Source organism: Pelophylax lessonae, assembly GCF_965119305.1.
Source record: "Pelophylax lessonae genome assembly, chromosome: 5".
Taxonomy (NCBI): Eukaryota; Metazoa; Chordata; class Amphibia; order Anura; family Ranidae; genus Pelophylax; species Pelophylax lessonae.
The window spans coordinates 397,416,321-397,441,839 of NC_138772.1; the positions used below are offsets into that span (position 1 = coordinate 397,416,321).

The 25,519-nt window shown below is 43.8% G+C and overlaps 1 protein-coding gene across 1 annotated transcript in view; it reads right to left on the reverse strand.

Annotated features, from left to right (window-relative positions):
- Positions 1-6,006: 6,006 nt before the first annotated feature.
- Positions 6,007-25,519, reverse strand: part of USP14 (ubiquitin specific peptidase 14) — a 63,698-nt gene continuing 44,185 nt past the window's right edge. The window contains exons 12-16 of the mRNA XM_082257489.1: positions 25,147-25,239; positions 22,585-22,713; positions 20,409-20,463; positions 12,634-12,741; positions 6,007-6,729 (exon numbers count right to left, since the gene is read on the reverse strand). Coding sequence (XP_082113615.1) covers positions 6,581-6,729; positions 12,634-12,741; positions 20,409-20,463; positions 22,585-22,713; positions 25,147-25,239 — 534 coding nt within the window. The 3' untranslated portion in view covers positions 6,007-6,580. The remainder of the gene's footprint in view (positions 6,730-12,633; positions 12,742-20,408; positions 20,464-22,584; positions 22,714-25,146; positions 25,240-25,519) is intronic.

The window sequence follows — 25,519 nt, forward strand, 5'->3', positions numbered from 1 at the left end:
AGAGGTGATAACCACAAACAAAAAAAACACCTTCTGGGGCAGCGTAAGCAGGGGAATCTCCTGAATATTTTCAAAGGGAGGCTTCTGGAGAACTGAAAGCACCAGGTTCAAATCCCATAGCAGTAGAGGAGACTGCATCGGTGGAGTCAGATGTCGAAACCCCTTGAATAAAAGTACGCACCAAGGAGTGTGTAGCCAAGGGGGGTCACTGAAGGAAGACCAGCAAGGTTGACACCTGGCCCTTGATGGTACTCAAGGCCAATTTCTGCTCAACACCTCATTGAAGGAAGGTCAAAATCCAAGCCACCGAAAAAGAATGAGAGTGAACACCGATCCACTCACACCACTAAATGTACGCTTTCCACGTAAGATGGTAGATCTTCCTAGGAGGTAGACTTCTTAGCCAACAGCAGTGTCAAAATCACCAACCCAATCAAACCTCTATCCTTTACACCTAGCTTTCAACAGCCAGGCCATCAAAGCCAGTGACTGTAAAGTAGGATGGACGATCCGCCCTTGGGACAACAGATCCTCCCTAAGAGGCAGTCTCCAAGGGACATCAGCGACCAATCGGACAAGGTTAGTGTACCAAGACCAGTGAGGCCAGTCCTGGGGCCACTAGAATGACTAACCCCTTCGGCCTCGATCCTGTGCAAAAGCCGCAGCAGAAGCTTGAGATGAGGAAAGGCGTAGATCAGAAAAAAACAGCCCACCAGAGGGTCTGTGGCATCAGCCAGAAGATCCTGTGTAATACAAAAACAAAGAAAGGGCGCACCAGCCTAGCGCATTATCCTCAGCGAGTTTATTAGATAAAAGTTAAAATCAGCTACTCACAAACATTCGTGAAATTCAGACACATCAATTCCATAAAGCCGCCTCATAGCAGAGGTCCAACGTCTTTACTGGAAGCAGAGGGCTGACGCGTTTCGAGGCCGTGCCTCTTCCTCAGAGCCTGGAGACCATGGTCTAGTCCGTTGTTTAAATATGGTATGGAGGACCAGGCCTCCACATGACCCTTGGGGATGTGGGAGGAGATATCGCCCAAATGGGCGTGGCTACACAACTACTTGCCCAAAAACATTGCGGATCTCAATTGTAATTTGCTGGCCCTATGCGACCATTCACTCCACTGGTGAGCTGATCAGTCCACAACCACTTCTCAATTCATCATAAACATTTCATTACATGCCAAATAGTACATTTAGGATAGTATAGTAAGGCAGACCTGTACATGACTCGGTCCATGCTGTACAGGGCATTAAGTCGTCCTCTTGCGGTGATGTAGGAACAATCCAGCACAAAATAGTAATCAGAGCATTGCTTATGTCATTGTATATATATGTATATATGTAAATACACACAGTTCCTGCAGACGGGCAATATGTCAAACTAATTTGACAGATTATGGACTGTCAAGAGTAGTCCAATGAACGTGCAGGAAAAGTAATTAGTTTGACATATTGCCCGTCTGCAGGAACTGTGTGTATTTACATATATACATATATATATATACACAATGACATAAGCAATGCTCTGATTACTATTTTGTGCTGGATTGTTCCTACATCACCGCAAGAGGACGACTTAATGCCCTGTACAGCATGGACCGAGTCATGTACAGGTCTGCCTTACTATACTATCCTAAATGTACTATTTGGCATGTAATGAAATGTTTATGATGAATTGAGAAGTGGTTGTGGACTGATCAGCTCACCAGTGGAGTGAATGGTCGCATAGGGCCAGCAAATTACAATTGAGATCCGCAATGTTTTTGGGCAAGTAGTTGTGTAGCCACGCCCATTTGGGCGATATCTCCTCCCACATCCCCAAGGGTCATGTGGAGGCCTGGTCCTCCATACCATATTTAAACAATGGACTAGACCATGGTCTCCAGGCTCTGAGGAAGAGGCACGGCCTCGAAACGCGTCAGCCCTCTGCTTCCAGTAAAGACGTTGGACCTCTGCTATGAGGCGGCTTTATGGAATTGATGTGTCTGAATTTCACGAATGTTTGTGAGTAGCTGATTTTAACTTTTATCTAATAAACTCGCTGAGGATAATGCGCTAGGCTGGTGCGCCCTTTCTTTGTTTTTGTATTACAGTGTTTGGTCGACCGCCCTGGTCGTAAGGGGCAGCAAAGCCTAGCCATAATGGATGCCAAGTTTTAGCACGAGTTCCCGGGATTGAGGCAGCCTGAGGACCAGGTTCTGAGCGCAGGAGGGGGGTGCTGTATAGCACATATCTTTTTTGGAGAAGATCCTGTGACCTTGCCACAAACCTCTGTACCTTTCTGTTGAACCAAAACGCCAACAGCAATAACTCAGGGGTACCCCACCAGTGACATATATGAAGAAACACATCTGGATGAAGGGACCACTCCCCTTGGTCCAACAACTGCCAACTGAGATAGTCCACCTGCCAGTTTTTTTTACTTTTCAAATGTGTACGGTGGATAGAGTGCCGGAACGAAGCGTTCTGCCCCCAAAGGACGCCAGCTACTTCCTGGGCTGCAAACACTCTTTGTTATGCTATGCTGATTGACATATGCTACCGCCATGGCATTGTCCAACTGGATCCGTACTAGGAGCCCCTGGAGTTTAGCCATCCAGCGATCCAGGCACAGCCTTATCGTCCAAAGTTCCAATACATTGATCGGTAGTCTGGACTCCTCCAGCATCCAACAACTCTGAGCGGAGCACAGTCCCAGGACACCCCCCCCCCACCCGGACAGAAAGGCATCCGTGGGGACCACTGTCTAATACAAGGGGAGAAATGATTTGATTTGCTTTGCTCTGCTGGGGAGCGAAGCCACCAAACCAGGGACCCTCTGGTTTCCCAGCTCAGCTAAGTCTGATTGTCCAGAGACCTCAGACGGTTTTCCCCATTTTACCAGGATCTCTCTTTGAAGGGACCTTGTATGAAACTGTGCAAACAGAACTGCCTCGAAGGTAGATACCATCAGGCCCAGCACCTGCATGCAAGCCAGGAGAGAGGACCACCTGCTGGACAGCAGTAGATGAATTGCAGCATGCAACTTCTGGAGCTTGTCCAGAGGAAGGAACACTCTAGCTAGAGTTGAATCCAGAGTCAGACCCACATAATCCAATTTCCTGGATGGAATCAGAGCAGACTTCTGGTAATTTAAAAGCCAGCAAAACCCCTTCAGGGTCTCTATAGTGATCTGCAGGTTGTCCATCGAGACAGCTGAGGGCTCTGCTTGCAAGAGGAGGTCGTCCAGGTAGCCCAGTACCGCAATCCCCCCGCTGACGTAGCAACGTCAGGACCGGGACCAACACTTTTGTGAAACCCATGGAGCAGTCGTGAGACCAAAACGTAAAATGCCACAAAATGATTATGCTCCTCTCCCACAGCAAAAACGGAAGAAGCGCTTGTGTCAGGCACATATTGGAATGTGCTGGTAAGCAGCCTTGATGATGTCGATAAGAGGCTAGAAAATCCCCCTGATGTAGGGATGCCACCACTGTGCGAATGGACTATTCTGAACTTCTGCACCCGCACAAAGCAGTGCAGGGCCTTGCAGTCCAGAATCAGACATACCTTGCCCTCCTTCTTTGGGACCTTTAACAGGTTCAAATAAAAACCTTGAAAAAATGGACAAGATACCCGAACCTGGACATTCACACCCTAAAGCAACAGTGCTTGCACCGCCCCAAAGAGAACTTGCAATTAGTCCAGGGACAGATGTACATTAAAAAGGAAAGAACCTTTCTACTCTATCTTCTAAGTGGACAGTATCACTTTGTGGACCCATTTGTCATTTACCAAGGAGGTCCACAGGCCTGGAAACCAGCAAAGACATCCCCCCACCCCAGGTATGGGTGAGGGTGCACTTTCATGCTTAAAGCAGAGTTCCACCCAAAAGTGGAACTTCCGCTTTAGGGAGTCCTGACCCCCTGACATGCCACATTTGGCATGTCATTTTTTTGGGGGGGGAGCGGGTACCTAGTTTTGACAGGTACCAGCTCCCACTTCCGCTCGGAGCCAAGCAGAAAGCAGTTAAAAATACGCTCATTGAGAATTTTTTTGTCAAAGACATGTAGCTAAATACATTTTGGCCTAAATATAATGACAAAAATTGAATATATTGGATATTTTTTAGCTGTCAAAGTAGAAAAATATTGTTATTTTTTTCAAAATTGTCGCTTTTTTTATTAATATCGCAAAAAATGAAAAGCGTAGAGGTGATCAAATACCACCAAAAGAAAGCTCTGTTTGTGGGGAAAAAAGGACGTAAATTTCGTTTGGGTACGGCGTTGCATGACTGCGCAACTGTCAGTTAAAGTCGCACAGTGCCGAATCGCAAAAAGTGGCCTGGACGTAAAGCAGGAAAATCCTCCGGTCCTAAAGTGGTTAATGGAGTTGCAGGAATATCTGGCAAGTGCTGGCTGTGTGGTACATGTTCCTCCAAAATTGATGAAAAGACGAGAGGAAAATTGGTCAGGAAGGCTCAGCCTTCTGTAGATTGAAGCCCCAAAAGGCTGGAGAGAAGAAAAAAAAAAAAACAAAGCAATTATTCTTTATGGTGTTGGTTCACATCTCCAGTACAAGGTGCCTGAAGCTCAAAAGTTCTGGAAGCTTTTTTTGTAGCTCAAATTGGGCAGATTTGTACATTTTTGGAGCGTTTTTATTCCCACAGAAATTAATGGAAATTGCGCGATTTTCTGCTCAAATGCTTATAAAGGGGGGGGTAGAATGTAATATGAATAAATAAATGTAATACACAAATAACTAAAAATTATAATATATAAAATGGATAATTAACCCCTAACTTAAAAAAAATAAAGACTCAAACGTGAATGAAAAAAATAAATAAATGTATTTTGTGTGGTTTTTTTTTTAGGGGTTATTACATAGTATTCATGATTATTTTTGTGTATTTATTTTACATGTATTTATTCATTATTATAATAATAATAATAATTAGTAGTAGTAGTAGTATTAATTTGCAGACCAGGAACAAGAAGAGGAAAGATGCCTGAATCCTGATCCCTCCATCCATCCATTCCATCTGTGACTTGAGGAAAATCAAAACGACTGATTCTTCGGGTCTCAGCACTTCCCTGTATGATCTGAGCAGCCTTATTCAGAGATCCGATTCTGTCTCGAGCATCCGCAGCAGCAATTCCTCCAGGAAAGATTCTCAAGGGAGTAATCGCAGTCTCGAGACGAACGGGAATTTGGAAGGCTGAATTTCAGACTGCGATACATCACTGACGTGGAACAAATCTGGATCACTGTATTACAACTGAAAGACCTGTATTGGCCGGCAAGCTGCGGGGATTCTCCTAATATCTTCATTAAAGGCACCATTACCCTCCCTAAAGCCGTCCACTTCAAATCCTCTGCAAAGGAAGCCGCTCTGATCCCCCCATTTTGGAAGCAGCTGATTGATCCGTTCTATTTTAAGAATCACATCATCCAGCCGATCAGTTGGGACCTCTGGATATATCACAGTATATGCTCACATCTCTCCACATTGTGGTAAGAGTCCACTCCTATCAATGGGTGTTCACATGTGTATTCAAGTTTATTAAGAATCACTTTGGATCACTATTTGGGACGAGGCCACACCCACCTCCCAACACCCCCCTCCCAACACCCCCCAACCTTCACCTTATTTCCTGGATTGAAAGACTTTTTTTAGTTTGCAATATTTGAAATAGAGGTTTTGTGTTTACTGTTGTCATCACAGATATCACCCATGAACTTTTGTTCTCATTATTTTGTTTAGCGCACTTTGGTGCGCTAAACTTTATGTCTCATACATTACTATTTTTCCACATTTAGTTTGTTTTGCAGTGCTGCTTTCACATTACTTTCATCTTTTCTAAGGTTCGCGCACCTATTTTCCCTTTTCAGTAGTATTAACACCCTAACAAAAAACAAACAACTAATATCAATTACTTTTTCAAATATTTTATGCTAGATTTAAATCCTCCATTCACTAGAACAGACCAAGAGGTATTCAAATAAAAGGAGACAAGAGGATTGATCACAATTTTATTCTGAAGTCATTGAGATGCCAGCAACAACCCGGACCAGAAAGTCAGCTGAGGCTGGACACAGATGCGAGTGTGGCCACGTCGTCAGTCATGGGAAGCAGCACTGTTACAATGAGGCAACACATATCCTTTTTTCCTTCCTGGCAGTACTGTCAGATAAGGCAAGGATGGTAAGTACTGTGGTATAAACCATGCAACAGTAACAATGGATGAGTTGTAGGTGTGCAATAAATATTTTTTGGCCTCTGTTCCAGACATTGAAAGTAAAAAAAAAAATAATAATAATGTTTTAGCACCACTGTGCAGTGGCAGGCCATTTGGCATCAGATTCCAATTTAAAAAATTATTTTAAGACTTGGTAAGAAAATATTTTACCTTGACACAATTTTTGCAGTATAAATGATGTAGATTCTCAAGCTTTGCAGGACGTGGTGAATTGAACTATACAATTCACATCCCTGTCTAAAACAAAAAAGTTTAGGGGCAGGAGATTCTAACTGTGGAACATTTATTTCACACCTAAAAAAAAAAAAAAATGACTAAAACAGCAAAATGTCATTATTGTTCGGTCTCTTCAGAAGCTTCGACTCGTCGGGGTCCATAAAGTAGAACATAAGCTATATGCCAGTCTCCACCTCCTGACAGCCTTAGTATATCTTCAGGAGAGACAATGCTCACTTTGTCATCATCAAACTTAATCCAGTCATCTAAAAAGATAAAGCAGATACAGTATGTCAGACAAGCAACACAACCTCTTCAAAATACGTAACTACTAAATGATATTTCTGCAGGGTACATACACATTTCATTGAACTACGACCACTGCTCAGAATTTTTTTTTTTTAACACTGCATACATAGGCATCAATATCGGAGGAGCCATGCATGTGTTGTCATCTGGGGCTTGGTTAATACATGCGCTAAAAGTGCTGGTCATGTGGTGTAAAAAACGAATACAGACTGCAGTAAAAGTGGTCCTCATTAACGCAAGGACAGACAGTGTACAGATTGCAGGGGTGCTACAAGTAACTTAGCATTCAGTATACAAAGCCCTTTAAAGCTGTAATCCAGCCTTACCTTTAGTCTTGCATAGGTTCCTCTCCTGTACTGAAATTGCTTGGTCTGATTTCACTACACACTGTGAGCTTCTCACAGTGTGTATTAATACCTGCAGGAAATCAGATAGCGCCCACCTAATTTCCTGTAGACACAGACAACGAAAAAAGTTGGGACTTTAAATGAGGTTACGCCTGGCTAGGGCTATGTACCTCCATCCCTGTTTCTTGAACAAATTGGGGGAAAGGGGAGTATGACTGAAACGTAATGAGGCTATCGGCAAGGTAATATAGCATAATATAAAATATGTGTGAATCCTTTCACAACATAGTAATAATGTAATACATAGAGCCAATGCCTAAGTAACCCTAAATATAGGGACAAGGATAAAAATAAGGGGGCAGTTGGGACTTTAAATGAAGTGCATACCAATGGTTGGGATAGGTAATATGGCTAGAATGATTGTAAAAGTGGGTCCAACAACATAGTAAAAGAAAAACTTGATTTTAATGATGCAGGTCATCAACAATACAATATAAATATCCAATAGAGCATGGGTACATATCTATAGAAATGGATGGACATTGCAGTGTAAACAACATACAGTAAGTATATGTAAAACAGGTAATGACAATTGGTATAGCACCTCCAAATTCATAATATAGACAGACATCAGAGCAGATTCCAAAATTGTATATATTGAATTTGTACATAACATAGAATGTGGTAATTCCAGGTAATAGAGTATCTGATTATATAGAAAACATCATGGACTTGACGCGTTTCGTGGACGCACATTGCCACTTCATCAGGAGTCGATATTTTGTAAAATTCTAAGAAATAATAATAATATATATGCATAAGTAATAAGGATCATGTTAATGAATGCCAATTAGAATGAGGAGAAAAGGTAGGAGAGGGAAACGGGGGAAAAAGAATGACCCCCATTTTAGCCCCAATCACTTACGTAATGATACTAAATTGGTACTGAGACTATGTGGACACTGCATGTCCCCCATGGGAGCTGAGGGCGCACCGGCAGGCGGGCAGGAAGAACATATGTGGATCATGGTGAAGGCGTGTCAGGATATGAGATAAGGCTAGCCCATAGTGGTGAACAAATACAGTATCTTTTTGGCGCCATCTCGCCGACGAGGTTCTGTTCCACCTGTGTACATAAGCCAGCCCGCGGGACGGTAACGCCTTACGGCTGTTGCCCTTCCCGTGGTGCATTAGGCTTTTACACGATCGTGACGCTGGGCTCACCTTGCTAGGCGGCTCTTGGACTCACGCAATAATTCACATGGTAATCTAGTTCTTATTGGTGCACCTCACTTCTGGTGTCTTTCACTTTTTCTTTTTCCAACTTTCTCCTTATCTGCTCTTCACTGGCTTACAATATCACCATCAGCTTGGCTTTCTTCACAATTATTCTTAAGGACTTTTTATCTCCTGTTTACACGTGACTTATGGACAATGGTATTCACCAATTCCTCCCTCACCTATCTATGGCATACTTGTCTGGTGGTTTCACGGTCCACTCGCTTACACCCTTGTCACACACACTTATAAGTTCCCTTCCTTGTTCATCATACTCCAGTTATGAGTAATATGACGCCCTTTAACATATACAACTATCTTTATTGATGTTTACCATTATACCCAGATGTATAGACTACATATATATTTCTCTTTACAGATACTGTATTTGTTCACCACTATGGGCTAGCCTTATCTCATATCCTGACACGCCTTCACCATGATCCACATATGTTCTTCCTGCCCGCCTGCCGGTGCGCCCTCAGCTCCCATGGGGGACATGCAGTGTCCACATAGTCTCAGTACCAATTTAGTATCATTACGTAAGTGATTGGGGCTAAAATGGGGGTCATTCTTTTTCCCCCCGTTTCCCTCTCCTACCTTTTCTCCTCATTCTAATTGGCATTCATTAACATGATCCTTATTACTTATGCATATATATTATTATTTCTTAGAATTTTACAAAATATCGACTCCTGATGAAGTGGCAATGTGCGTCCACGAAACGCGTCGAGTCCATGATGTTTTCTATATAATCAGATACTCTATTACCTGGAATTACCACATTCTATGTTATGTACAAATTCAATATATACAATTTTGGAATCTGCTCTGATGTCTGTCTATATTATGAATTTGGAGGTGCTATACCAATTGTCATTACCTGTTTTACATATACTTACTGTATGTTGTTTACACTGCAATGTCCATCCATTTCTATAGATATGTACCCATGCTCTATTGGATATTTATATTGTATTGTTGATGACCTGCATCATTAAAATCAAGTTTTTCTTTTACTATGTTGTTGGACCCACTTTTACAATCATTCTAGCCATATTACCTATCCCAACCATTGGTATGCACTTCATTTAAAGTCCCAACTGCCCCCTTCTTTTTATCCTTGTCCCTATATTTAGGGTTACTTAGGCATTGGCTCTATGTATTACATTATTACTATGTTGTGAAAGGATTCACACATATTTTATATTATGCTATATTACCTTGCCGATAGCCTCATTACGTTTCAGTCATACTCCCCTTTCCCCCAATTTGTTCAAGAAACAGGGATGGAGGTACATAGCCCTAGCCAGGCGTAACCTCATTTAAAGTCCCAACTTTTTTCGTTGTCTGTGTCTATAGTGATTTAGGGATGGAAGTGCCTGCTTGGTTGGTTTCATGGCTTACACATTACCATATTTCATATTTTTATTCAGTGGCTCCACATCATGCGATTTAATTGATTATAAGTGTCATCATCTCCTGTATCATGGCCAACATTTTATTAATAATTTTTGGATCATTGCTTAATACCAATTTTAAGTACTCCATACATTAGGGATTCTTTGGATTGTTCTCTGTGTGACAATTGGTCTGTTCCCCGGGAGCTGCGATGCGTGCTGCGTGTCCTCCCTCTCCTCCTCTGCTTCTTAGCGTAGGGGACAGGGTGGGCGGTCTCACCACGCATCGGCGCCACGCCTCCCGCCGACGCATGACGTCTTTTTGGCGCCATCTCGCCGACGAGGTTCTGTTCCACCTGTGTACATAAGCCAGCCCGCGGGACGGTAACGCCTTACGGCTGTTGCCCTTCCCGTGGTGCATTAGGCTTTTACACGATCGTGACGCTGGGCTCACCTTGCTAGGCGGCTCTTGGACTCTCACGCAATAATTCACATGGTAATCTAGTTCTTATTGGTGCACCTCACTTCTGGTGTCTTTCACTTTTTCTTTTTCCAACTTTCTCCTTATCTGCTCTTCACTGGCTTACAATATCACCATCAGCTTGGCTTTCTTCACAATTATTCTTAAGGACTTTTTACCTCCTGTTTACACGTGACTTATGGACAATGGTATTCACCAATTCCTCCCTCACCTATCTATGGCATACTTGTCTGGTGGTTTCACGGTCCACTCGCTTACACCCTTGTCACACACACTTATAAGTTCCCTTCCTTGTTCATCATACTCCAGTTATGAGTAATATGACGCCCTTTAACATATACAACTATCTTTATTGATGTTTACCATTATACCCAGATGTATAGACTACATATATATTTCTCTTTACAGATACTGTATTTGTTCACCACTATGGGCTAGCCTTATCTCATATCCTGACACGCCTTCACCATGATCCACATATGTTCTTCCTGCCCGCCTGCCGGTGCGCCCTCAGCTCCCATGGGGGACATGCAGTGTCCACATAGTCTCAGTACCAATTTAGTATCATTACGTAAGTGATTGGGGCTAAAATGGGGGTCATTCTTTTTCCCCCCGTTTCCCTCTCCTACCTTTTCTCCTCATTCTAATTGGCATTCATTAACATGATCCTTATTACTTATGCATATATATTATTATTATTTCTTAGAATTTTACAAAATATCGACTCCTGATGAAGTGGCAATGTGCGTCCACGAAACGCGTCAAGTCCATGATGTTTTCTATATAATCAGATACTCTATTACCTGGAATTACCACATTCTATGTTATGTACAAATTCAATATATACAATTTTGGAATCTGCTCTGATGTCTGTCTATATTATGAATTTGGAGGTGCTATACCAATTGTCATTACCTGTTTTACATATACTTACTGTATGTTGTTTACACTGCAATGTCCATCCATTTCTATAGATATGTACCCATGCTCTATTGGATATTTATATTGTATTGTTGATGACCTGCATCATTAAAATCAAGTTTTTCTTTTACTATGTTGTTGGACCCACTTTTACAATCATTCTAGCCATATTACCTATCCCAACCATTGGTATGCACTTCATTTAAAGTCCCAACTGCCCCCTTATTTTTATCCTTGTCCCTATATTTAGGGTTACTTAGGCATTGGCTCTATGTATTACATTATTACTATGTTGTGAAAGGATTCACACATATTTTATATTATGCTATATTACCTTGCCGATAGCCTCATTACGTTTCAGTCATACTCCCCTTTCCCCCAATTTGTTCACCTAATTTCCTGGTTGGACGATGTTCCCCCCCCCCCTAGCTGAATGGTCCATGGCCCGCCGCTTTCATTCAATGGATGAAACTCAAATTGATCTAAATTCTTTCAATCATAAATAAGCATCACATGAGGGAATTCCCTTGAGCAGACTTGCATGCAAATGCAGCCTGCTTAGGAATGCCCAACCCTCCAGAATAAAGATAATTTGGCTATTCTTCTCCTATGGATCACAGGAATGCAGTTGGTTCTGCACTGCTGTAAACCATTTTATGCCAAAGCCCACTGTTGGCCGACGTCACTCAGCTGGTCCGAGCTCGAGAAGATTCCAACTCTACAGTTGGGATCCACCCAGATGCCTGGTTCAGCAGCTTGCTTAGCCTGTCAGCATGCTGCAGAGAGCCTGAGCCAGCCCTTATTGCCCCTCCACACCCCAGAGCTCCAGTGAGCACTGGAGGGGCAGAGCAGAGAGCCTCTCTGTTCAGAGTGAGAGGGGAGGGGAGTTAGGGAGAACAGAGTGATCAGTGGTGTTTGATTGTTCTGTTCTCATGGTAGAGCCGGCAGGTGACAGCTGCAGCTGGGATCAGTTCTGCAGCCATCTAGGTATGATTTTGTTTTTTGCTGTTCCTGAATATAAAATCCACCCTTCAAGGCATTTTGATATTTGCATAGCTTCTAAGTGCCAGCCCACCACTTGCAACAGGGCTGAGAGGTACTGAGGCAGGGTGCTGTGATGTTTTCAGGAACCTATGTACAGCACCCTGTCTCTTTCTCCCACCAGCTGCCTACATTATATAGAGAGGCACCGAGATCCTACAATGAACCTAAGAAGCAAAGTTTAAGCAGACTTAACTTCAAATTTAGGCCAGATCTACATAGTTTTTCATTTCAGACAGCATGCAGGTTCCCAAACTATACAATACACCCGATATAGACACAGTATTTTTAGTATGGATTACAATCATAAATGTGTTAGGATCACATGGTGACCAAACACAAATGAGTATGTACCCTATAAAGAAGACACTAAGCAGCTGCAGGAAGCGTTACCTTGTTTCCTTTTAACCCATGAAACATAGTGCCCTGATGAACTTGATCTTCCCTGGTGTGTAAGAACTGCCTGCAGTTCATAGTAACCACAATTATTAGACCCAACATCTACAAAACAGAAAAGAAAAAAAAGAGTGTTATTTGATTTGTCATATTTTTGCTTCTCGACCAAGAACATATTCACCAAGAACATTTAGCTTGGCTTTAAAATGCGGCCCGCGATGAAACCGAGTTTGACAGCCCTGATCTTAATCTTTATACAGGACAGGAATACAGGATAGTGAATTCATGATAGAACCTTGCCAACTGAGTTTTCTTCATATACAGTATCTCACAAAAGTGAGTACACCCCTCACATTTTTGTAAATGTTTTATTATATCTTCATGTGACCACACTGAAGAAATGACACTTTGCTACAATGTAAAATGTACAGCTTGTATAACAGTGTAAATTTGCTGTCTCCTCAAAATAACACACAGCCATTAAGGTCTAAACCGCTGGCAACAAAAGTGAGTACATCCCTAAGTGAAAAATGTCAAAATTGGGCCCAAAGTGTCAATATTTTGCGTGGCCACCATTTTTTCCCCAGCACTGCCTTAACCCTCTTGGGCATGGAGTTCACCAGAGCTTCACAGGCTGCCACTGGAGTCCTCTTCCATTCCTCCGTGACATCACGGAGCTGGTGAATGTTCGAGACCTTGCGCTCCGCCACCTTCAGGTTTAGGATTCCCCACAGATGCTCTACAGGGTTTAGGTCTAGAGACATGCTTGGCCAGTCCCTTACCTTTACCCTCAGCTTCTTTAGCAAGGTAGTGGTCGTCTTGGAGGTGTGTTTGGGGTTATGTTGGAATACTGCCCTGCTGCCCAGTCTCAATATGTCACAGTACATGTTGGAATCCATGGTTCCCTCAATGAACTGTAGCTCCCCAGTGCTGACAGCAGTCATTCAGCCACAGACCATGACACTCCCACCACCATGCTTGACTTTAGGTAAGGCACACTTGTCTTTGTACTCCTCACCTGGTTGCCACCACACATGCTTGACAACATCTGAACCAAATACGTTTATCTTGGTCTCATCAGACCACAGGAGATGGTTCCAGTAATCCATGTCCTCAGTCTGCTTTTCTTCAGCAAACTGTTTGCGAGCTTTCTTTACAAGAGGCTTCCATCTGGGACGGCAGCCATGCAGACCAAATAGATCCAGTTTGCAGCATATGGTCTGAGCGCACTGACATGCTGACCCCCCCACCCCTTTAACCACTGAAGCAATGCAGGCAGCACTCATATGTCTATTTCCCAAAGACAATCTCTGGATATGATGCAGAGCCTGTTCAGAGTGGAACCTGTCCTGTTAAACTGCTGTATGTCCTTGGCCACCATGCTGAAGCTCAGTTTTAGTGTCTTGGCAACCTTCATATAGCCTAGGCCATCTTTATGTAGAGCAACAATTCTTTTGTTCAGAACCTTTAGGGCCCTTTCACACGGGCGCTCCGTATTTCCGCAAATCATCCTATTTTTTGCGGATGATTTGCGGACATAATGTAAGTCTATGGCATTGCGGATGTCAGCGGAATACAATCCGCTGACATCCGATTTTCTTCCTGTCAGTTCTGTTCCGTTTTTTGGAACGGAACAGAACCCTATTTTTGTTCCGTTCAAAAAACGGAAAGGAAGGAAAATCGGATGTCAGCGGTGTCATCCGCTGACATCCGCAATCCCCATAGACTTACATTATGTCCGCATATCATCCGCAAACGGATGGGATGATATGCGGGCATACGGAGCGGATGACACAAATGTCATCCGCTCCGTGAAAAAAAAAAAAGTCCCGCAGCGGAGCTTTCACACGAAGCGGCCGTGTGAAAGAGCCCTTAGAGTTTTTTGCCATGAGATGCCATGTTAAACTTTCAGTGACGAGAGAGAGAGAGAAAATCAAATTTAACACTTCGGCTCCCCATTCCCACCCGAGACCTTGTAAAACAAACGAGTCACGTAACACCTGGGAGGGAAAATGGCTAATTGGGCCCATTTTGGACATTCTCACTTAGGCGTGTACTCACTTTTGTTGACAGCTGTTTAGACATTAATGGCTGTGTGTTGAGGTATTTTGAGGGGACAGCAAATTTACACTGTTATACAAACTGTACACACTACTTTACATTGTAGCAAAGTGTAATTTCTTCACTGTTGGGAAAAAAAAAAAAAAAAAAAAACTATGATTTTTGGTTTCCCTGCAAAGTCTTTTTTGGAGTACATCACAGGACACATGTGAGTCAATATTCATGACTACTTGTGTTATGCTGCCACCTTCAGTTGAATGGACAACAAAAAACTGAATTTTTGTAAAATCTTACCGTAAAAATCCTTTCTCTGAGTCCTCCGACAGTCGCCGCCCACTCACAAGTCTTCACCAATGGGTATTGACCTTTGCTCCGCAGGAGTAGCTAGGCACAAGATTTGTTAATAACAAAAGCTTTTAGCATAGACACCACACCCCTAGGGGTTGTCCCACTAGTCAATACCTCCCTGCACCAGCATTCCCAACTCAGTTTGGTAGCATAGCAGTAAGAGTACACAAAATTCATTGAGGTGAAAATCCGAGACCACTTTCGGAAGAAAGGATGGGTTAGGTCGCAAGACCACCTTATCCTTGTGAAGTACCAAGTAGAGAGAGCTGCAGGACAAAGCCGCCAGCTCCGACACCCTGCGAGCCGAAGTGATCGCCACCAAAAAAAAGCCACCTTTTTGGACAACAGAGGCAACGAGATCTCCCTGATCTTTTCAAAGGGAGCATGTTGCAACGCGGACAGAACTAGGTTCAAGTCCCACGGAGGCAAAGGCTCCCTCCGTGGAGGGGCCAAATGGCGCACCCCCTGAACAAAGGTGCGAATCAACGAGTTTGACGCCACAGGGCGTTGAAAAAGAACGGCCAGCACAGAAATCTGGCCCTTAATCGTGGCCAGCGCCAAACGCTGGTCCACTCCAGTTTGGAGGAAAGCCAACACTCTCGACACCGAGTATGAGCGAGGGGAATACCCCCTGGACTCACCAGGCAAAGTACGCTTTCCAAGTACAGTAGTAAATCTTCCCTGAAGAGGCTTTGAGCAAAGTGGGAATGACCTCAGGGGAGAGACCCATATCCGTCAGGACCTGGCCTTCAACAGCCAGGCCGTTAAAGCCAGCGACTAAAGCAGGATGGAATATCGGTCCTTGAGACAGAAGGTCTTCCCGAAGCGGCAGGCGCCACGGAGGTTTGACTGCCAGATTGACGAGGTCTGCGTACCAAGACCGGCGAGGCCAGTCCGGTGCCACCAGAATCACCGTATGCGGTTCCGAGGCTAACCTGCGAAGGAGCCTGGACAGCAACTGAATCAGGGAAAAGGCATACATCAGACGATACTGATGCCAGGGCGCCACCAAAACGTCCGCCCGAGGATCGCGCGTTCTTGCCACAAACCATTCCACCTTGTTGTTTAGACGAGACGCGAACAGGTCCACATCCGGTGAACCCCACTTCGCGCACAACATCTGGAAGACATCCGGGTGAAGGGACCATTCCCCCTGGTCCAGGGTCTGGCGGCTCAGATAATCCGCCTGCCAGTTCTCCACCCCGGTATGTGAACTGCCGTTATTGCCGGGACGTGCGTCTCGGCCCAAGACAGAATGTCGGCCACTTCCCAAGCCGCTCGGGCACTCCTGGTGCCCCCTTGATGGTTGATGTAAGCCACCGCGGTGGCATTGTCCGTCTGAACCCGAACCGGACGGCCCTGAAGCCGTTCCGACCATCGTAGAAGGCAAAACTTTATCGCTAGGCACCGGAACCACCACCCCCTGGGCCCGCAGGTCCTGCACCGCCTGGCGCAGATCCTGCAAGCGCTACGGAGACAGCTGAAGATTTGAGGGAAAAAATCTGCCCGCCGGCCGAGAAAGGAATTCGATCTTGTAACCCGATCGAACGATTTCCTGAACCCATCTGTCCTGGATGCGGACCAGCCAAGGTTGGAGGAAACCGCGCAAACGCCCCCCCACCCCAGAAGCGGGTGAAGGCGTCCCTTCAGGCGGAAGTGGAATGGGTTGCAGAACCGACTTGACCGGATTTCTGCTTGCCTGCCCACGGCTTCTTCTGTGAGCCTTGGCCTTTGAAGGGCTTGCCCTTGGATTGCGACCGAAAGGCACGAAAGGACCCCTGAGAGGGCCTAAACGAGGAGTTCCGCTTGCCACGGAAGGACTTGTTCTTGGGATTCTGTGGCAAGAGAGTACTCTTGCCCCCAGTAACTCCTTTTACTAGAGTATCCAAAGCTTCGCCGAAAAGGCGAGAACCAGCGTAGGGAAAGTCCGCCACCGTCTTGCGAGATGATTGGTCGGCCGACCAACTCTTCAGCCATATCAGACGACGGTTGAGCACCGCAACACTAGACAGGCGTGCAGCCAAAGGGGCCAAATTCAGGTCCGCATCACACAAGTACATGACTCCCTGATGGATCTGATCCACCATAGCCAGCGTGGTCGGCGGAGCCGAATCAGCCACCAGGGTGTGCTTTAGCACCTTCGTCCAATCGGCCACCGCCTGGGCTGCCATAACCGAAGCAAAAATAGGCTTGAGCATAGAGCCAGCAACCATGTATGCATGACGGGCAAGAGACTCCAATCTCCTGTCCGTAGGGTCCCGGAAAACCGGAGTATCCTCAGTAGGAACCAGGGTAGCCTTGTTCAAAACGGCTACAGCGTGATCCACCTGGAGCGCCACACACCAACGCTCGTCGGTGGAGGGCGCAAATGGATAAAGCAGTTTAAACTTATTAGGCACTGTAAAGGGCTTCTTTAAATTGCGCCACTGCTCATTAACAGTGTGATGAAACTCCGCAGGGCAGGGAAAAACCTGGGCTGATTTGCGGGTTCTGTGTGTCCCAAAATAGGACACCCTAGCAGGAGGAGTGGGCTCATGCTCCAGGTGCAGCGTCTCCTTAATGGAGGCAATCAGCTCATCCATGAGAGCAAGCTCTTCAGGCGAGCCAGGGGGAGAAGTGTCAACCCCTTCCACCTCTGCCTCCCCCTCAGACCCCATAAGGTCCAGAGATGAGCGAGACCCTTAGAAGGGCACGCCAGCCACAGCAGCCACATCGCCCTCTGAATCAGAGGAAATGGATAACCTGGCCCTCTTAGCAGATCATTCAGCCATCAGCACATGCATCTGAGATACTAAGGATGCCACTACAGTGGCCAAATCAGCCCCCTCGGGGGGTGCAGCAGCCCCCTGATCCCCCACCAGGGCAGGGGGAAACTTGCTATCCTGAGAATCCATGCCCAAACAGGAATGAGAGAAAAAAAGAGGTACTGGCCCTTTAACACCACGGCGAGCGTGTGACCCCACAGGGACAGAGAACACTGAGTTAGGAAGGACAGTACAATGGAGGAAAAAACCTGGAGAGAGCACAACAGGCTGCTGCCACCGATCGCTGTTCCAGAGAGAGGAAGTGATGCAAGAACCGGCTGAACTTATATAGCCTATGAGGCTACGGCAAAATGGCTGCTCGGCATAAGGGAAAGAGGCTACAGTAAGATGGCCGCCGACATGTGCTCGAAAAAAAAGGAGCACGCATGTCCTCGCCAAAATGGCGCAGATTGGCGCCAAAACACAGCGCTGCACCAGGTCCAGAATAAACTGGCCGCCCACATCACATTACAAAAAAATGGCGGACCGCAATAGCGGCCGCCGCTGCCACATGTCTGCACACATATCGCTCCCAGAGAAATTCTCACAGTAGAGCGGGGAGAGTCCCCCCCCCCCCCCGCAGCCCATAAGGCATGTTAACCCCCAACAGGGATCTACCAGGGAGCCCGCACCTAACAGACATGGGGGGGGTATACACACAGCCACAGACTGACACCCCAGACAGATGGTCCCCACACAGAAGGTGCTTACCGTACCGGATGGCGTGGGGAGCCGTCTCCAGGCGACAAACCGCTATCCTTAATGACAGGGAGTGCCGCAGCCAGGACGCAGTGGACCGCAGCACGAGACCGCAGAATGGCGTCCAGTGAGGTAGCCACCTCACAGGCAGCATCCCTGCAGCGAGCAGGGATGGGTCGTTCATGGCGCCAGGGCGAACCGTAGCTGAACGCTCGATGGCAGGCTGGGGATCCATCTGGCCCTCAGCCCTGGGATCCAGGGCGGCCAGTCCGAGACCCAGCTCCGCATGACATCTTCATCCGAAGATCCCTAACTAAGAGCTGACAAAATAACAGCTAGTAAAGTAAAGAAAAAATACTTGAAATAAAATCAAAAAAAGGGTAGAAGGCTGAGACTGAAGCCCCAGCACAGGAAAGCCTGCTACTCCTAAGCTAGGCAAAATCAAACTGAGTTGGGAATGCTGGTGCAGGGAGGTATTGACTAGTGGGGCAACCCCTAGGGGTGTGTCTATGCTAAAAGCTTTTGTTAACAAATCTTGTGCCTAGCTACTCCTGCAGAGCAAAGGTCAATACCCATTGGTGAAGACTTGTGAGTGGGAGGCGACTGTCGGAGGACGTAAGAGAAATAAAAAATGTCACGCCGCATTGATGCAGCAAATTATGCGAAAGGAGCCCTGACCAAGTATTGAGTGCATACTACACGGACATGGACAATACTCTTCAGTAAGCTAACATTTCTGTTTTAAAAAAACTTTTTTTTTTTTATTGGTCCTATGTAATATTCTAATTTTCTGAGATACTCAATGTTGGGTTTTTACCAGCTGTAAGCCATCAAAATAAAAAAAAAAAAAAAAAGGCTTGAAATAGATCACACTGTTAAAATGAATCTATATAAAATTATATAAATATCTATATAAAATATATAACTGAAATAAGTTAATTTACTGAAAAAAATTAACTTTTTGATATATTTTTTTTTAGATGCACCTGTATTTACAGCAGCTTATCTCTCAATGTTGCTACACTAATTTTGCTTAGATTTAGCGTCTGACCTCTCCAAATAAATCATACCTTGCTCATCAGATGTTCCATTTGTTGTATTATGTAAATATATATTTTTGCTTGGTAATTTATGGCTGGCCATACATGTTCAATTGTCTTGTACAATTTTATTTTAGATTTACCAAAAAGCATATAATATGAGGTCAAAACTAAACAACTTTCAATTGTATCCAATTAGGCAGGCCCTTGCACTACATAGTTTAAGGTAAATCTAAAGGAACATTGTACAAGAGAATTGAACATGTATGGCCAACCTAAGGGTCCTTTCACATGGGGCGGACCGTATTTTGGTCCGCTCCGGAACTTTTTTTTTTTTTTTAAAACGGACACGGATGACACTTGTGTCATCCGGTCCCTATGTCCGCATATCATCCCATCCGTTTGCGGATGATATACGGACATAACGTATGTCTATGGGATTGCGGATGTCAGCGGATGACACCGCTGACATCCGATTTTGTGTCCTGTTTTTTAAACGGAAGAAAAATAGGGTTCTGTTCCGTTCCAAAAAAACAGAACTGAAAGGACGCAAATCGGATGTCAGCGGATGGGTCATCCGCTGACATCCGCAATCCCATTGACATGCATTATGTCGGTATATCATCCGCAAACGGATGAGATGATATACGGACCGCCCATGTGAAAGGACCCTAAGTCTCTGAATACACTCTTTGTCAAACATTGCCATAATAAAATGTTTGTTAAGTCTAGCACCTCTGAAATGTTAAAAAAAGCCACTTTTTATCTATCTTTGTTCCTTTAATGTTAACAAATTATTTTATTTGTAGCAAATTCTTACCTTCAGTAAAGGCAAACGGTTCATATTTAACTTCTTTTTGTGCCCCTTGATTAACCTACAATACAAAAATGACATTAACTGGGCATAGACAATTATGGTTAAATGTAATGTTATCTTAAGTTAGGCTAAAGCTGAAATCTGGGCTGAAAAAATATTGTCGAACTATAAGAAGCATGTGCACTCCTTTATTTTTGGCATCCTTTGTAAAATTTCTTCCACATCTGTACAGGACTTTCTTGTAATAAAGAGGTCGCTGCTGTTCTCCCCTTATTGTGCAGACACACTGGTCTTGTTTCCCCATGTAATTTTCAGCAGGCAGTCTGTAGTGTGTGAACCTGCAGGGTCTGCCATTGAATAGGTCCCTACTTTAACAATGTGAGATTTGGGTTCCCAAAACAATTTGGTGCAGACAAAGCAGATTTACATACCCGAGAGGAATATATTTAAATAAAAAATATCCATGCCTGGAGTTCAGCTTTAAATTTATTATATTAAAAGGATAACACCCTCCAAATACTTGTATTTTAAGGTGGAGTGGTTAAATCCAATTAGAATGATACTCTGGCTTATGTACACTAGACACAACATAAAAATTAGACTTCTTCCACATAACTGCCACAGCCATCACAAAGCTAAATGATCGTACCACAGTTCCCTGGAGAACCCATCTAATTTCAGCCTGAGGGAGTAAATGAAGACAACTACTGCAGTGCGAGTCTGTGATTACAATCTGTGAGCAACAACCAAACCAAAGTTCTTACGAAAATTCTCATTCTCAGTCGAAGACTAGACGACAAATGCTGTTTTGAAAGTGCTTCAAATTTTAATTTGCTTTTTAAACATTACATTTTGGAATGAATGGACTTTTCTGAACAAAAACCACATTCACTGTTGGAAATTAGTTAGAGAAAAAGTTTCCATTTAGCTTTTTCCAACTTCCTCATCAATTAAATATTTAAAAAAACGAAAATCTACTAGCATATAGCCAGCTTAAAGAACTCTGGAATAGTGATCAAACCTGTACAATAGCCTTGTATAGTTAGGTAAGGAGGAGGTATCTCATAAGTAGTGATGGGCTCAGGCGTGTTTGGATCTTAAGCCCGGTACACACGCACAGATTGTTGGCCGTAAATTGTCGGCCAACGTCCGATCGGCCGATTGTAGGCTTGTTAGTAGGATGCTTCCGACAACCAACTGCGAATTTTCGGCCGAAAAAAATCAGATGAGCAAGACTGGGCATGGTCAGAGAAGAAAAAACACACGGAAAGTCAACCATCACATGACATCACTTCTGAAGTTGGTTTTTGTTGGCCAACAAAAGTCCAGTGCAAGTCTAGAGCACATTTCAACCAACAAACCACACTGGACAAAAGACGGCCGATCGGTCGGCCAACAATCTGTGCGTGTGTACGAGGCTTTAGTCCCAACCCACCTGAGCAATCCCTCCAGGAAGCCCTCACTGCAAACCGCCAATCATAGGAAGGCATTTCCCAGCCCAAAACTACACATACATACACTGCCTATGATTGGCGGTGTGCAGTTATGGCTTCCATGTGGGATTGCTCAGGTGGGTTGGGACTATGATCCGAACATGCCTTCCCTACTCTGAAGCAACATCACTTCCTGTTAGTGTTTGTCACCACTTACCAAAACTACAAATCCCATCATGCTCTGGGATTTTGTTTAAACACATAGCAATGTGGGTGGGATTGGAGACCTGTGTGGGACGGATCAAACTACTGGGTCCGATCAATGAAGACATGGCGTCACCACTCGGTTTACCAAGCATTACAATGGGGAATCTACAAGACCAGTGGCCAAGGAAATAGATGGCACAGTAATCAATGGTCTATTCAACCAACACGATATAGGGGATCAAAGTTTGCCACAGAACAAAGAAGGGTGGGTTACTGACTGCCAAGGGGACTGGGCCCTGTAACATCAAGAAATTTAATAAGGTATGGAAGCGCCTGTATACATATAATATAAAATTTCTGCCCAGAAATTCGGAAGTTCAGCTTTAAGAATAAAATTTAGCATCAGGCTACATTACTAGACAACAGTAATGCCTGCAAACAACTCTGGACACACTGCGAATGTCAAAATATTCATAAAAATGAAAACACTGGATATTACTTTAATATGTATAAAAAGGGCAATGAATAAATGTACTTACTTTTGGTACCGGCCCAGATACTTTCTTGTCATCCAAATCTTTAAATTTAGAGCGGAATGGGACCATCTTTTCCTGAAGCTCTGGTGTGCACAGCTCGTATATATCCAACATAAGAGGAAATTTAACATCCTGTTAAGTTAGAAATGAACTTTCTTTTAGGACAGAGTGTCATTTGCACTAAAGACCCAAACATTTTACAGGGTCAAAAATAAACTGGTGAACCAAACTGGCATTGTGCAGTGCAAAGCTCCAGGACTGTCTTTCTAACTGGTCGTACAGCTTCAGGAACAGGACAACCATATGCAAGAAGAAAAACTATCTTAAGCAAAATATGGTCAGAAGTCAGACTTGATTTTAGCACAACAACATGGGTTTCATTTCATTCTCACTTCAGTTTAATAGCATCAGAAGCAAAAAGCAATTCTGTAGGTGAATTTCAGATTTCTAACCATATCTCTAAAATATGGCAAGTACTCAGAACACTGCATTATGATAGATCAACTGGGAAGTGAATTACACCTGCAGTAACCAATGGGATTAACAGCCAGTCTGTAGAAACTAGCTCAACTAAAACGTTAATGAACAATAGGAGGCATGCACATTTAAAGTGCAGACAGATTTCCTTTTATCAACAAATCTGCATAAATAAATGGCAGTAATAAACACAAATAAACGATCAATAAAAGTTAAGAAATAAAAAATAAAAATGCAAAATCTCAGATGTGTGAAACCACAACCTCACACATACAAAAGCGTGATCATATAAAATTAAAATTTAATTCTTAAGCAAGATAAATGGATGCGAATTCACGTGCTAAAAACAGGTGTTGAAACATTACCAATAAAAATAAACTTATAAATCAGCAAGTCAATAAATATATAGGGGATGCTAAATCACTGTGTCCATATGTTGAGAAAAAGAAGGGTGACTATCCAACACCCAAAAAAAAAAAGGGCTCTGTGTGCCAACCCATACTGCACTCACCAGAACAATAAGGCTGACCAGGAGCCAACAAGCCCTTTTAAGCTAAAGTGATTGTAAAGTCTCGATTTAAAAAAACAACACAGGTTATACTTACCTTCTCTGTGCAGTTGGTTTTGCACAGGGGAGTCTGGATCCTCCTCTTCTCGGGTCCCTCGTTGCTGCTCCTTTCTCCTGTTGAGTGCCCCCACAGCAAGCAGCTTGCTATGGGGGCACCCAAGCCGAGCTGAAGCTCCGTGTGTCCATTCAGACATGGAACTGCAGTTTGGCCCCGCCCCTCTCTATCCTGATTGACAACTTTAATTGTGTCTCAGCCAATCAGGAGGTAGAGTCCCAGACGGCCGAGGGACTTATGCACATCGCTGGACAGAGATGGGACTCCGGTAAGTATTAGGGGGGCTGCTTCACACAGAAGGCTTTTTACCTTAATGCATAGAATAAATTTCAGGGTTTTAGAGAGCCATCATCTAGTCTTCTGCTAATACTCATCAGCCAATCTCATAAGATGGATGAAAATATGAGGGTCCCAGAAAATGAAAAGTATATAGTTTAGTAGTTTTTTTTTTTAACTAATATATTTAAAAACACATATCTTCACTCTTACACAAAAGTGCCTTCGAGAGGCACTAACCCAACCAGCTCACTATGGGGTTTATTTACTGAAGGCAAATCCACTTTGCTCTACAAGTGCACTTGGAAGTGGAGTCGCTGTAGATCTGAAATAAGGGGAAGCTCTGCGGATTTCTATCATCCAATCATGTGCAAGCAAAATGTTTTTTTTCCTTGCATGTTCCCCTCTACAGCAGCTGCACATTGAAGTGCACAGTGGATTTGCCTTTAGTAAATAAACCCCTATGTCTCGCATCCACCAGAGCCAGCATGCATTCCAGACCTGAAAGGGACATAGGTGGTAAAACAGGAAATGACATGCATGCGAGTGAAGATATGTGTTTTTAAAAATATTATTTTCAATAAAAACTACTACACTAAAAGCTTTCCCTTCTTTGGGGCCCTCCTATTTTCTACATCCATCTTATGAGAATGGCTTATGAGTATTAGAAGACCAGTTGATGGCTCTCTGACACCCTGGATTTAGGGTAAAAGGGCTTGTTGGCTGCTGGTCAAACTTATTGTTCTGATGGGTGCCCTGTTAACACGTAGTGGAGCACTTTTTGGGGTCTTGAAGAATAAATAGTCACCCTTATTTTTCTTATGGACATGGTGATTTGGCAACACCTATATATTTAGAATTAGGTTAGAATTTTTATTTTCATTTATTGTTAATATGTTTCAACACATGAAATAGCATCCATTTATCTTGCATAAGGATTACATTTCATTTTATATGATCACGCTTTTCTATGTGTGAGGTTGTGGTTTCACACATCTGTGATTTAGCATTTTTATTTTTATTAATCATCTTTTTTTTTTTTTGTTATGTTCACAAAGCGAGCGCCCATTAATATTCAGTTAAACATTCCATAAGTGTTTTTTTTACACTTAAAGGAGCGGCTGCCTTATATAGATAGGTATTTGTTGGTTGGGGCCCTCTCTTTCTTTTTATAGTAACAAACACAAACCTTAAGAACTTTGGCATTGACAGACTCCTTCTCTTTATAAAAGAATCGGACCATCTGGATAGTCAAGTAGGCAGGTAAACGGCTTAATCTGGACTGCAATGGAAAAAGCACAAATGAGACAAATGATTATCAGATTCTGTTTGCCATACAGCATCCAAAGCTTGCATTGCAGTCAGACAGACACTCTATAGGACAGCAAATTCACAAGCCGCCCTAATGTCCAGTACTAAAATTCTCAATTATAATTCAAAACCCTTGTGATGGAATGCAAAGTTATTAATCCCACCTAAACTCTCCACAAAAGAAATTAGTGCCATTACTAATTCAGCAACCCAGAGCCACTAACTCAATTTCTTTTCAACTGGTTGTAGGA